This window comes from Empidonax traillii, unplaced genomic scaffold (assembly GCF_003031625.1).
Source record: "Empidonax traillii isolate 1590-97213 ecotype Southwest subspecies unplaced genomic scaffold, ASM303162v1 scaffold92:size1159251, whole genome shotgun sequence".
Lineage (NCBI taxonomy): Eukaryota > Metazoa > Chordata > Aves > Passeriformes > Tyrannidae > Empidonax > Empidonax traillii.
Window position 1 is genome coordinate 604,445 of NW_020955285.1, and position 14,317 is coordinate 618,761.

At 52.2% G+C, this 14,317-nt stretch overlaps 1 protein-coding gene across 1 annotated transcript; it reads right to left on the minus strand.

The window, feature by feature from the left end:
• Positions 1-2,862: 2,862 nt before the first annotated feature.
• On the minus strand, positions 2,863-8,730 carry FOXF2 (forkhead box F2). Its single transcript, XM_027881663.1, has 2 exons — positions 7,707-8,730; positions 2,863-3,810 (listed from the first exon to the last, which is right to left on the minus strand). The coding sequence occupies exons 1-2, from the start codon at positions 8,713-8,715 to the stop codon at positions 3,644-3,646; spliced, it is 1,176 nt and encodes a 391-aa protein (XP_027737464.1). The 5' UTR covers positions 8,716-8,730; the 3' UTR covers positions 2,863-3,643.
• Between the last annotated feature and the right edge of the window lie 5,587 nt (positions 8,731-14,317).

Consider the following 14,317-nt stretch of genomic DNA (forward strand, 5'->3'; position numbering starts at 1 on the left):
AGCTATGCCATCAGTCTAGATGACTAAGTATTTGTAATTTAGTTGTAGCTTTTTTGTAGCTGTGGCAATCCAAGGTCATTAGGGAGGCGAGGTTTGCAGGAAACACATTACTAATGCGTTAGACCAACTGATCAGGTTGGAAAAGCAAAAGCAGCTTTCTGGATACACAAGTTTTTCATTGGGATAGACCAGAAGTGTACCTAGAAGCTCTCTGCTCTCATCCTCCTTTGTGCTCACCCATAAGGACAAAGTGATTGTAAGAGCTGAAGCCCTAGGCTGAAAGTCAGCAGTGACCATGTTTGCAGACACAGTGGAGGTGTGTGGCTTGCTGGGTGCTACTTGGACTATAGCACTGCAAAATTAAAAAAAACCCTCCCACTGAGGTGTCTTACAATCTGAACATAGAGAACAAAGCAGCCAGGGACATGTTAGCAGGCAAAGAATGAAGATACAAAGAGGAAGAGAATAGACTATTGTCAAAGAAAAGAGCAATAACCGAGAGCTATAGAGACACAGACCTTCCCATGTTTTATACCACCTGATGCTCATTTCAGCATAGTAGCAACCACAGGTTTCCCTACAGGGTAACTAAAAAATGCATGCTCAACTTCAGGTCTGCCCTCCTGGATCTTTCACAATGCTCAGACTAAATATACACATCTAGATTCCTGATTTTGTTGTAAAACTAGAAATTTTGGCTTTTTCTGATACTTTCTCTGATACTGTAAGTCTCTGCAAGTCTCAGAGATGAGTACTGCATCACTATTGCTATGATTAGAAGTCTCAGTGTGCTGCATCTCTAACAGAGAAATTCTTTTTCTGAAATGTTAAGTACTTGGACATGTTCAATGACTGTTAACAAATAAAAGATGCAGAGAATTTTTAAGTGTATGGCTAAAATGTAAATACCTCATTCTTGCAGTGGCATAGCTCTTGGTCTTGACTCTCACTGGCTCTGCAGCCACTGGAGCTCTTTAGACTAAACAAGAGCTGAATTCCTAGGGTAGAAGGTACTACAATAAAATCAAATATCAAAACAAAATCAGATCAAATTAACTTAAAAATCTGTCCACTTTTTTTCCCTCCCTGCCATTTAAGTCACCCTCAATTCAGAAGAAAGAGACTGAGTTCATTTTACTGGCAGCACCCAGAAACATACTGATATCTGAAGAGTACTGCTTCTGAAACATCCTTTGTTTGGGAAGGTTTAACGGGAGAAAGAGAACATTAGTAGTCTTAAATCACCAAAGCAGAATACAGAAGCCCAAAACAGAAGTATGCCCTAGCAAATCCTTCCCCTTTCTTAGGATAACAGCCACTGGGAGCATTACTCACGTTTTCTGGGATACAACAGCACTCCAAAGGTGCGGAAAAATATAATTAAAAAAAAATTAAAATCGCCGTGACAACATCTGGTGAAGCCGCGGAGCTGAGGGGGCTGCCCGCAGCCCGGCGGCCGGGACGCCTCTGCGGGCAGGGGCCGCTGGAGGGCACTGGAGCCCCACGCCCGGCCGCCGGGGAGGGAAAGGCAGTTTTTTTCTCTTTGAGGTCCTGTCATTCCTGTGTAAACAAGTTACGTTCAAGTGTTTAGGATATAAATTACGACCATGCAGGCTTGCCTCGGAAAGAATGTAAACACAGCACTGTGGTCGGAGCAAACTCTGAAACTGACTTTATAATTTATCACAGGCCCTGAGAAGCTCGGGGAAGAAAAGGGCATGTCTGAGCATAAATGTGTATTTAAAGAGATGAAGAGTCTTATCTCTATGTATAATTACATAGATATAATTTTATATGTGTGTCTATGTGTGTGTACGCATATATACATATATATGCGTACGTATATATTTATTCACATATATATATACACACACACATGTGCACATATGCATGTAGCATTTTACTGAAACTTCCCCTCTTTACAGCGTCCTGGGGCCGGGCCAGTCAGAGTCGAGCGGCGGGGCACGTTGGGGCGATTCTGTCCCCGCCGTGGGACGGGAAGGGCTGCACAGGAGGCAGGCGACGGGCGGCACCCGATGGTGGGGCCGGGCAGGGCTGCCTCGGGGCCGTGCTCCTGGTCACTCACCGGGCCGAAGCGGGGTGGGTTCCGTGGGCATTCCCCAGCCATGGGGTCGGCGCGGCCATGGGCGTCTGTAGGATGCACGGGCCAACAGTTCCCGGCTCCGGCTCTTGGCCGCTCGTCATCCAATGAGGCATGTTGGCATCGTGGGGGCAAGGGTTGCTTTGCCTGGGGTGCTGCGAGGGCCTTTTTTAAATTTTATTTTATTTTATTTTGTTACTTTTTTTAACTTTCTCTCCCTTCCGGCCCGGTTCGCTGGCCACACCGTTCTCACTGCTTTCCCGAGCCCTCATCGATTTTATCGGGGATCCCTCTCACCGCCCACTCTTGACATGCCCTTCCAGCTCCCACCCCGCATTGCAGAGGGACTCTTACTCCCGCACCTGGCAAAGTCCCGTCGGGCACAGAGGAACTTCGAGGAGGCTATGTGGGACGGGGACACGGAGACACCTGGAGGCATCCCTAAACAGCAGAGAGAGTATTTCGGACCTGGTCCCCGAAGAGAGGAGCATGTAGTCTGGACCCTCCTGCTTTTGTGTCCTCTACCCCGGTAAATTCAAAGTCTATCCAGCAGCGGGGCAAAGCAGGGTGGGAAGTGGGTGAGGGCAGGAGGTGCAGTCCAGAAACCATGGCACTGGCCTCCTAGGGTCAACCACTGGCTCTCCTCCTCCACCTCCAGCGGCAGAGTGATTTGGGCTCGCATCTTTAACGATCTCGGATGCTGGGGGTGGAAGAGTTTTCTCAGAGGGAGTCCAGGGAACATAAGTGCCTGTCCAGTGATAGTCATTTATATACATTTTATTGGAAAAAATTTTTACATCAAAATATTTTGGCAAACTGTAAAAAGTATACATAAGTGCAAATATATTCTCCTTTTAAAGCAATAGTGTGTGAGTATACACGAGATTTATTTAAAATAATTTTTTAAAAATATTGTGGTAGAAAACAACTTCTGTAAAAATAAAAAACAAAACGTTGTATTGCTGCAATACTGGAAAAAAAAGGAATTTTTCTTAAAGTCTATACACGAAATGGCTAAACAATACTGTTTTAATAATATCAGTTGGTCGGTGCTGAAGTCCATACAAAGTGTCCTTGGTGGGGCTCGGGGAGAAAACAAAATAAAGAAGCAAATTTCCTGCTAACGCAGTAACGGAAGGGGGAGTCCTCGCAGGTTTTGAGCTGAGAGATTTATTTTTCCTATTCAAAACACTTTCAGGTACAAAAATATAACGAATCGTTCCCTTTCCCAATGCTCGATACTTTAGATCACAGAAAGGCGGTTTATGATTAAGGTGGCATAAGGATACTTACGTCTCCCCTAACGCAAAACATCACACAAGGCATTTTTCTTTTAGTAAGAGATTTGGAGCATTATATCGGCTGCACGTGTCCTTCAGGGGATGGAGTGGGACCGAAAACACTGCTTCCTTTGGTAATTTTGCTAAGTGACTCGTGTACTATCAATGCTATCAGAGTGCACAATATATTTAATCTTCGGTGGTCCGTCTATACCTCGGCTCTGTTCAATGCCACCTGATTGTCTCTGTTGGAGCGCTGCCTTCACATCACGCAGGGCTTGATGTCTTGACAGACGCTTTGATGGTGGTGATGGTGGTAGTAAGATCCACTAGCGGATGGGTGAAAAGAAGAAATGCCATTAAAATTGAGGACAAAATCTTTCCTGTCACACACTGGGGAGGGATGATGCTGGTAGCGAGGCAGTCCCACTGCAAGAGAAGGAAATAACAAGAGCTGCTCAGAAGTCGGAGAGCTCTGCCCGGGCGGAGCGCCCTTTCTCCCATACCCGCAGGGAGGAGAGGCTGCCTGCTTGGGGCTGGTACACCGTTTCCTTACCCCCCGGTCTCGGCTCCCCCCTGCCAGGTTTGTTAACTCCCCTTTGGCTTTCCTGGCAGTTGACTTGGCAGACCCTGCCCTGTTTGCAGGGTAGAGAGCCCCGAACGAGGAGGGGACGTGGGTTGCCCAGAGTTCTCCATCGCCCGCGGGTGCGCTCGGGGCTGCACCCGTGCTCGTACGAGCCCGCATGCCTACTCTGCGGGGAGGTTCTGAACCACACACACCCGTGTGGCACGCAGGCTGAGGAGAGGAAGGCATGCGGAGGTGGGTGCCCACGGACACGTGCCCGGCCGCGTCCCAGGCGCACGCGTATCTCAGAGCATCCCTCCTGCGTGGACACACATGCACTGCTGTCTGTCTGCCCTTCTGCTCGCGTAGTTACCAGCGTGTAGGGTTAGTACACCCTCTGCGTGTGGGGTAGATGAGAGAGTGTCTGTGTCTGTGTGTGTGCGTGAGGACACGATGCCACTTGAGTGTTTTCCTGCACGCGTCGCAGCCATTTGAACCTGATTCCCATCTTTCCTCACTCTCTACCCTCCCTATCCCGTTCCTGGGAGGTTTTTGCTTTTGACTTGAACGGTTGAAGATTGAGTTCCAATCACGATCCATTTGTGTATTGATACAGTATGTAATTATTTATGTATGTGTGTGTAAGAGCGTGCACGCCTTTTCGCCTGCGTGTTTTCATAAACATAAGATACACCCTACGGTTCGTCAATAACAACAAGCAAAGTACATCCGTGGCACCGACATGTAAATGACCTTGCAAATTCCCCTTTTTAATTTCCCACAGCCTAAGGCAGCCTTTCGGGGACCGCATGGGAAACATCACCCCACCCCCAACACTCCGCGCCGTAGGACCGTGCTGGGATCTTTAGTCTGGCAGGGTTCCTACTGGATCCGGCCTGAGCAAGGCCCGCAGGGTAGAGCCAGAGAGGGGTTTGGTTTGGCGTGTGGATGTCAAACTCGGCTAGTGGCATCCTGTCAAATATGACCGAAGGTCAAGGGAAGGAAAGAAAAAAAAAAGTCAGCATAAGAAGGAGAAGGAAGGGGTAGGAGGAGGGGGAAAAAAAGAAAAAGAAAGAAAGAAAGAAAAAAAAAAAAAGGAAAGAAAAAAAGGAAAACACCCAGGAGGTAAACGTCCCCTGTTTTCCTCGGGATGGCGGAGCCGAACCCTTTGGCGGCGGCGGCCGGCGGCGCGCACAGCCCGTCTCCTCCGGTGTTGTCCCTTCCTTCACCCCGCAGAGCTCACTTTATAAAAGTGATTATTTCGCTGGATTTCCTCAGCTTTCTAATAACCCTGCTGGTATGCTCACCATAAACTGGGGCACTTTATTACAATCCTGATTCAATAATTTAGCAGGATTTAATAGTGTGCGAAAAAAATCCGGCTCCCCCCACTCCCCAGCTTCAAAATCTTTTTAGCAGAACCAAGCCTCCTGTTTCCAATTTTTTCCTCTCTTATACTTGGGTCTGATGTAAATTCGAGATTTTAAGTCCGTCCTTACGCTGTCATGGGTAGAGGATTATTGACCGATCAACGGAGATTGCCACCGAATTTGCTTTGCATTTAACTAAGAGAAAGGGAAAGGTGAAATTCATTTGATACTGCTTTTGTGCGGAGAGGAAGAGAAAGATTATTGCTGGTTATAATTACAAATTAAAGAACTCGGATCCTTTTTCCGCATCTCCTTTCACTCTTCTAAAATGTTTACACCACAGAGATTTTACGTATCACGCACTAATAAGAATTGGATCCCCGAAAAAAAAAAAAAAAAAAGCTTTGGTTTTTTTTTTTTTTTTTTTTCAGTGAATCAAGGACTGGGGGTGGCTTGCACTAAATTCCTGGGTCCAGATGCTGAAGCTGTAGAAAATAACCAGAAACCCTATTTTTCAAAGTGGTGGCATTAAATCTGAGCTGCTGGAAACGGACACTCGTCGTCGGCGTTAAGAAAGTGCCCAACGGTCCATCTGCATCTATATCTGTCCTTGAACAGGAACAACTGGGATTTAAACCGCCCCGACCTCGGAAACCATAGTGGAAGGGCCAGAGGGACCAGAACCCTTGCTCTCTCTCCCTCTTCATTTTGTTTTTTTGAAAGGGTATTCTTGGGCAGCTTCTGGATGAAAATTTCTCTTCCAGGAATCGCCTTTCTTACCTCAGGTGTCTGGCAGGAGGAGGAGGCAAGCTGCCTCCCAGCTCCGCTCCCCGTGCCAGTCCTACTCTCGCACCACGCGTGGGCCCCATGGACACAGCGTAGCGGGCTGTGCAGCCGCAAAGAGTAAAACAAACAGAGGGAAACAGATCCAAAGAAAGGAAAAGAAAAGAAAACAAAAATCCAAGCAAAAAACAACAAACCAAAGCAAAAATTCCTGACGGAAAATACGTAGTACGGTGGGGGATGCCCTTGTGAACCCTCTGGCCTCTCGCCCCGGCCCTAAAAAGCACGTGGAAAGACGGCCTATATCTCCGAAAAGTTGGTTTAAACCTCAGCAGGAGAGCCCTGTAGGCATGGTGGAGCCCGTCTGGGAACCCCCGTCGTCCCCGCACTCCTCTGTGCCGAAACGCCGGTAGGACGGTGATCTGCTTGGCAGCTGCCTCTCCTCAGAAGCCACTTCAGGGCTATTTAGGGGTTTGGGTCTTTTTTTATTATTATTTTTTAAGGGAGAAAAATTTGCAACCGCTTGGTCTCCCCTGTCAGCCCATGTCCCTTCTGCGATGATGGCAAAGCGATTTGCCCGACCGCTTGCCCTCTCCACGGCGACAGCAGACTGTGAGGAGGCCAGGGCAGACTCTGGCGCTCGCAGAAGGACAGGAAAGTGATTGACAGGAGTCCAGGGAGGGGGCGGGAGGGGACCCAGAGCTGAGGGTCGCCTGTATTTGTTACTTGTTGAAATTCCCATAAAATTGAACAAGACCCCGCTCTCATAGGGGTTAAGTCAGGCTAAAATCCTCTTCGGTGTGGTCCAGCCCAGACTGTCTTTGTTTGCTTAACCTCTGGGACCCACGTTTAAAAGGGCTATTTGGAAAAATTCCCCGTAAGAGCCCAACATCTTTTACCCATTTTTGTGCTCAGATATTTCTGAGCAGACTTTGTCTGTAATCACCGGCCGGGGCGGGGGGGGATAAATGGGGGGGGGGGGGCGAGACAGAGACCAGAAAACTTTTTCCTTCCCGTTGCAGAAATATACTCGATCCTCTTTAATATCTCTATAGAATTTTTAAAGATAAGCGGGTGGTTTTGGTGTTAGGGCGGGTTTTTTTCTTACTTTTTTGTTTTTTTTCCCCACCCGCAGGGTTTAGAGGGTAATATTTGACGCCTTTATTTGATTACTCCCGCGACGCGTCTCCGCGGAGCGCGGTTTACCGAGGCGGCGGCGATGCCCGGCGGCGCTCTCCGCGAAGTGAAGCCGCAGCTCTCACCGCAGCGCACATGACGCTGGCACCGGGACGGGTACATGTGAGCCGGGACCGGGCCGGCACGAATCCGGCACGGAACCAGGCATTCCTCGGACTGCTCCTTCTTGGCTCGGGGCAAGAAGGAGGGATGCTCGCAGCCGTACCCACCGCCACCCCCTACACAGCCCCCCTGTCCCGAAGCAGAACAGCTCCAACCCACGCGTATTTTTTTCCCTCTCGCAGACAAGGCACCTCTTTTTTCTGACACCGTGGTGGTCTGGGGTTCCCCGCGCGAAACCTTTGTCGCCAGCGAAAACTACCGCCGGGGCCGCACTCCCCGCCGCCCCCGCCGCCCCTCCGGGTCCCTACCTGAGAGGTCGTCGCGGGGGCTCTGGTGCAGGTATCCCTGCTCCAGGGAGTAGGAGGGCACGCTGGAGTGGATGCCGGAGGAGGCGGCGTTGGCGGCGGGGAGGCCCTGCTGCTTTATGTAGGGCGAGGCCCCTGAGGCTGTCCAGTGAGCCGAAGGGCTCGTGTAGGGAGAGTGGCACTCGATGGCGCTCGCCATGGCCGGCGAGGAGGGCACGGGGCTGCTGCTGCTGTCGGGGCCGTAGTCCCCGTTGGCAGTCACCGGGCAGCTGGCCATGTAGGTCGAGCCGGGGTTGGGAGACATGTGTGGGACGTGGTGGCCGCCACTGAGTCCCTCGTAGCCGCTGGCCATAGCGTTGGGCATCATGTCGAGGTTGTAGCCGTTGGAGTGGCAGGCGAGGGAGGCGGGGGGCGCCTGGAAGTCGAAGCCCTGCGGGAGGATGGAGGCGCCGAAGCCCAGCCCGTTCATCATGCGGTACATGGGCTTCAGCGCCTGGCATTTCCTCCTGAAGCCGCGAGGCCGCCGTCGGAAGGAACCCTCCTCAAACATGAACTCGCTGGCCGGGTCGATGGTCCAGTAGTGGCCCTTGCCCGGGCGGCCCAGGCCCTTGGGCAGCTTGATGAAGCACTCGTTGAGGGAGAGGTTGTGGCGCACGGAGTTCTTCCAGCCCTGGTAGGAGCCGCGGAAGAAGGGGAAGCGGGCCTGCAGGAACTGGTAGATCTCGCTGAGGGTCAGGCGCTTGGAGGGCGAGCTCTGGATGGCCATGACGATGAGAGCGATATAGGAGTAGGGGGGCTTTTCGGGCCGCCTCAACCCCGAGCTGGCCTTCTTGCTCTTGGAGGACGCCGCCGCTGCCGAGGAGGAGGAGGAGGTGGAGGTAGAGGAAGAGGAGGTGGAGGTCTCCAGGGCGGAGGAGGGCGGCCGGCTCATCTGGAGAGCTCCGGGAGCCGGGCTGCAGGAGCGGAGAGGGACGGGGGGCTCCAGCCGCTGCTGCCCGCTCTCGGTGGTCATCTGGCAGAGGGAGGGGAATGGGGCAGGGTGGGGTGAGGCTGGGAGGGAAGGGGGGGAGCCGGGCGGGGTGGGTACCGGGGCGGGGGTGCCCCGCAGGGGGAGAACAGGGGGGGCGGTGGGAGCCGCTGTCCTCCGGGCACCTCCTCAGCGCGGCGGGCGGCGGTGGGGCGGTGGCAGCGCCCTGCGCATCCCTCCCCACCGTCCCTTGCGCAATGGCTCCTCTGCTTTCCGCCGGAGCCAGGCACTGGGAGGGATGGACCGGCCCGGCCCCGGCTCTGGTCCAGCCCCCTCCCTCCCTGCGCCGCGCCGCCCGCGGAGGCTCTGCTCAGCGCCGCTCCGCTTCCTCCTCTGACCCCCACCTGAGGACCATCCCGCTGCCTAATCCGGCAAGGAGAGGAAGCGCAAGAGCCCCCCTCTCCGATCTCTTCCGCACTGTTACTCTTTAATATATACTTTTTTTTCTTGCGTAAAAGGCACAGAGCGACCGCCTATCAGTTCCTTCAATCTTGCTATTATTTTTTTCCCTCCCCCCCCCTCGATTCCGGCAGAGAAATCAGCAGCTATAGAGAGAGGGAGATGGAGAGCGAGAGGGGGAAGAAAAGAGACCACCCCCTTTCCAGCTGGCCTCTGTCCACCCGTCATCTGGGCAGGAGGCGCTGCTGCTGCTGCGGCTGCCGCTGCTGCTGCGGCACCATCCCCGGCTCGCTCCCGCTGCCGGCCCCGTACGGGTCCCGCTTACTACCTCCCAGGGTTTCCCGCGGCCTGACAGGCACCTCTTTGCACGCTGATCCCTGGCACAGCCTCGGGGCGAGTCGAGCGGCTGCCAGCCCGAAGCTCTGCCGGTGCACCACGGATCACACAGGCGCTGATGCAGCCATGTGCTGGTGTAGATGCATATGAAGGGGTCGCCCACCCTCTGGAGCCCGAGGCAGCAGTGTTTGCTGCTCCTCAAGCCTGCTAGACATCTGTTTTTAAAGACTTTTCGCTACCCCCTGCCACCCCCGACAGCCCTATAAAACGCCATTCATTTTACAGAGCAGCAGGGGTAGAGTCCGCGGATCAGAGATGCGCCCTCCCTCCGCCCCCCCGGGACGTCTCCCCGGTGCAACGGGTGGGTCACGCGTGCTGGCAAACGCCGTTTGTCGAAGGAAACGGGGCGCCGGAGGGGGCAGGGAGGAGAGGGGCCAGCAGAGGCACAGGCCTGCTCCCGGATGATGGAGGAGGCTCCAGGATCAAACTGGAGACGCAAGGAGGACGGCGGCAGGACGAGAGGCAGAACAGACAGAGATGCTGGACCAAAGGCCCGGGGGTGGGAAGGACGCGGACAGAGCGGGACGCCGTGTCAGCGTGCCTGCAGTGCTCTGTGTGTATGTCTGTGTGTCCGTCTGTCTCCAGCGCAGCTCCGTGCTGAGAGCTCGCTGGTGGGTACGGGCAGGGAGGGGGTGGGGCAGACAGTGACCTGCAGTTGAGTGGAAGCAGGCTTTTTCCATCAAACTTTGCCTGGATACCACACACAGAGCCCAAGTGTCAGTTTACTGCCCTGAGCCCGGCTCCTTTTCCCTAAGCTCCACAGTAATTAGACAAAGAAAACCTAAATTAACTGAACAGGCGTCGACAGCTTCCTCCAGATCACCACTGCTACATACATGGGAATGTGTCCGAAAATGGCTTGATTGTATCTGAGGATCAGCTAAGAAAAACACTACCAAGCCCGGCAATGTTTACGACACATTTTTAATAGAAAAAATAATCGCCCGTCGATGGACCATGTTTACCTTCCTTGAGGCATCGATTTAAATTGTTTCCATAGTAAAAAAAAAGATGAAATAAAAAATAAAAAAAGAAAAAGAATATATGTCTATCTATCTATATCTATCTATCTATCTATCTATCTATCTATCTATCTATCTATCTATCTATCTAATTTTTTTCCTATTGTTCTCTCGAAGGGCAGGGAGGCCAACATGCCATTCCTGATCTTGTTGTAACGACCTATTTTTTTTTTTATATATCCGTGTTTTTTTAAACACAAACCTATTTCCTTGCTCTAGATTGGCGAGCGAGGGTGCTTTTTCACCTTCCTCCGAGGGATGTCTGTCTAAATGTCACCTTTGGATGACATGTCGAAGTAATTTCTGCGATCTTCGGGAGGCCGAAAGCGTTAAAGACAAGGGGGGAAGGTCGTTGCCCGTAAATCACTCTAACCTACCCCCATTTCAGACAGTTCGTTTCGATCATTAATATTAGTCGAGCAGGAAGAATCATTTACTCCCAGCACAAGATGTCACGATATACTAGGGTGTCATTGGTTTCTCAGCAGTGCGAGATGGACACACAATGAAACAAAGCCGGGAAGAGCAGCCCTGTGGCAGAGAGACGAGTGATGCTTCAGTCGCGACTTGACAGAGTCCTGATAGGAGAATAGGGGGTAACACATTAAATCAGCCGCCTTCTACCTGTTGGCAATGTCCTCTTCTTCGCAGCAGATGCTTGTTTGAAACATAGCATTAGGAAGTCTCCTAAACATGATCGTGAGACTTTAAAAGATGGTTTAAATTGCCTATGATTAAACAGAAGTGCATTTGCTGTTTGGTGGAGATGTTTATTTTGGTTGGTGTATCCATTTCTTAGCTGATCCCAGTTTCGGAGCACAACTGGTTTGTTTTACCAGAGTATACGGAAATTAAACTTTTTGGCAGATTTGGTTACTCAGATGTTGTTCTATAATCATAGTTTTTATTCTAGGAAATCTCTTCATTATTGCGGTTTCAGTTTCATGTTCATAACACAGTCCCCTCTGCTTCGTGGGCTAAATGAAATAAGTTAAACTAAACCAGTTAAGAAAATGGGAGGCAAATATGAAAGATAAATGTTTACGGTTATCTTGGAGTCCTTTTCTCTCTCCTCTTTTTGTTCTTTTTCTGTCCTTTTCCTCTCTTTTTTAACTGCGTGCTTCAGGCTCTTTCCTCTCCTCTGAGGTCCTGCAGATGAGAAGCGTTTTTTCAATTAAAGCCGAGACTGAAACTTAAACAAATCCCTCCAGTATTGTAAAAGTGCGTTTCCTTAAGCCCTGGAGGATTTTCCTCCAACTGTCAGTTTCAGGGTGCCTGGATTTAGATCTCGATCTCCAGCGACTGACAGAGATCCCTTTCTGCATGAGGGGCATGTGGGCATTTTAACGAGCTGGAAGGAGCCGAGTGGCCGCAGAGGAAAGCCCGGGACCCGTCCCCGGCGGCTCGGAGCGACCACCCTGAGGACTGGGGGGGTGGCAGTCCCGCTGCGGCGGAGGGAGCAGAAAGGCCGGGATGGGAAGGGACTCGCAGCGGTCTTGCCCTGTCCTTTGTACTGCTCCCGGGACCTCTTGACTTCTCGGGACCTCTGGCAGTAGCCGTGCGATCCTGATGTTTGTTTGGAGAGGTTTTTCCGCTTTTTTTTAAGCCCCCCCCTTTTACTTTTTTTTTTTTCTTTGCATATTCAGTGGGCAGCAGGCGTGACTTTTTATAGACGTCTCCTGACGGCTACCATCACGACCCTTCTCCCAGCTCCTGTTGAAGAGTCGGTCCTTCCCTCCTTTCCCGAGGCAGAGGAAAAGGGGAGATGATCACGGCAATGCGAGGGGTTGAGACACCTCCCATCTCAAGGGCAGACAAGGATATTCATTGCAAACGCAGGGGCCTACCTTCCCTTGTGGGAAAAAAGCCCCAGCCTAACCCCAAAAGCATCACCAGACACACTCCCTGTGCACATAACAGGCACCTCTCATGACATTTTCGAGGGGGTTACCTGGGGTATCTCCACATCAGCTTGGATGGCTTTCTCTGAGGATACTTTAAGAAATTTTTCATCAATGTCTGGATGCGGGGGGGAAGCTAACTCTGGGTCAGGACACCTCCATGAACGTGGTGATTGTAAACTAGTAGGGCTGCACCTTTCCTTTTCCTCTCTGCTACACAACTCTCACGGCCGGGAGAGCTTTGTTCAGTGCCCGAGGACGGAGAGAAAGACCAGGAGAGAAACAAAGTTTGGGCGAGAAGCCAGCCGAAGGGCAGACTCTACCTGCTTTTAGGGAAGTGTTTGCGGGGCAAAAATCGGCCTCAGCAGGTGGAAGAAGAGTATCAACTCAACTCTTCCACGCTGGACAAGCAGAACCTTGGCTCCTGGGGGCGTCCCGCAGGGAGCCGGTACTCCGTGGGCCTCAAGGGCCGGAGGACCCCGCGGAGGGGAAATGCGAACGCTGAACACCAGGGACGCGAAGATATCCGCCCCCCGCCGCCCCCCTCCCCCTTTCTCCGGACAGGTCCCGCTTTCATAGCCATTTGGTCTCTTCAACGGGCAGCAAAAGTGTTTCTCAGCGTTTAGGCTTTCCGGGGGACAACTACACCTAAGGTTTTGTTGCAATGTTAACCCCTCAGCCCTTCTAGCCCTCCGCCCCCAAGGCTGCCTGCATCCCCTGCGTCCCACCCCAGCCTCATCATTTCACGGGAACCATGACCGACAGACACCCTGCGAGCCTGAGGTGCCCGCGCTCCGTTCGAGTTCCCTAAACGCGGGGTCGATATCCACCCAGCCGCGGGGCTGTGCTGAGGGTACCAACAATGGTTTGCCGGGACCCAGTGGGCAGCCTGTCCCGAGCGCCCTTCCGTGCTTTCTCCCCGGTCTCGGGCTGATTGGACACAGGAGAAAGGGGATCTCTAGATGTGGGATGGGATAAAGGAGGGGCTCCTACTGATGGAGGGCACCTGGACGCCCTCGCTGATAACGTGGGTGTTGCAACAACCCGCCGGAGCTGCGCGGACATCGCGGCAATTAAACCTGAACAAAGACACTCTCCGTGTGTAATAGCGTCGGTTTTGTGTCAGCTCAGCCCCCGAGTACTTCCACCAAGTGTTTTTGTGGGTAGACTTTGCGTTTCCTATACCAGATGACAATGTTAAAGATTTTATCCCCTCCCACATCTGCGCAGCTCCAACTAAACTTCCCGGAGCATCAAAATAAACCCCCTACAGCGGTCAGGATATAGGTCACCTCTTTAAAAGGAAACACAACCCTTCCAAAAATATAAAACATCTTTGACGTAGACAAAAAAAAAAATACTCTTTTGTCTCCGAGCATCCTTTGTCGGTGTAAATAAAACGTGACAAGAGCGGGGTAAAATAAGAAGAGGGATGTTTCGAGATCAGAGCAGAGGCGAAGTCCCGGGGCAGTCCGGGCAGCCGGGCGGTGGCAGCGGAGCAGGAGGCTCCGGGCAGGTGGAGGTTCTGCCGCGCTCCCGAGAAAGAGGCAGGCTGAGGGCTCGGGCAGACCTCCGAAGGGGAGCTGCAAAAGAGATGGGTGTCGGAGCCGATACCCTCCGCCCCTGCACATCCCGACCTCTGCACATCCTTTTACACATCTCAGTGTAAAAGGTCGCGCAAGTGCCAGCAGCGCCAGTGCAAAAATAATAGCGGCAGCCCTTGTGGGGATTCATCGTGTCTCTGCAAGGCTGTAGGAAAAGCCCCCCTGTCTCCCAATCCTGCTCTGCATACCCCATTGACAGCCGCGAATAAGGGCAAACACGCTTTGGCTCGAGATCTGAACACACGGTACCTTTTTGACTGGCTTC

Bases quoted from the DNA above. Each gene is read 5' to 3' on its own strand.
- FOXF2 (XM_027881663.1), bottom strand. From the start codon at position 8,715: ATGACCACCGAGAGCGGGCAGCAGCGGCTGGAGCCCCCCGTCCCTCTC. The intron at 3,811-7,706 runs GTAGGGACCCGG...CTTCTCTTGCAG, and splicing joins CCCCCGCGACGACCTCTCAG to TGGGACTGCCTCGCTACCAG.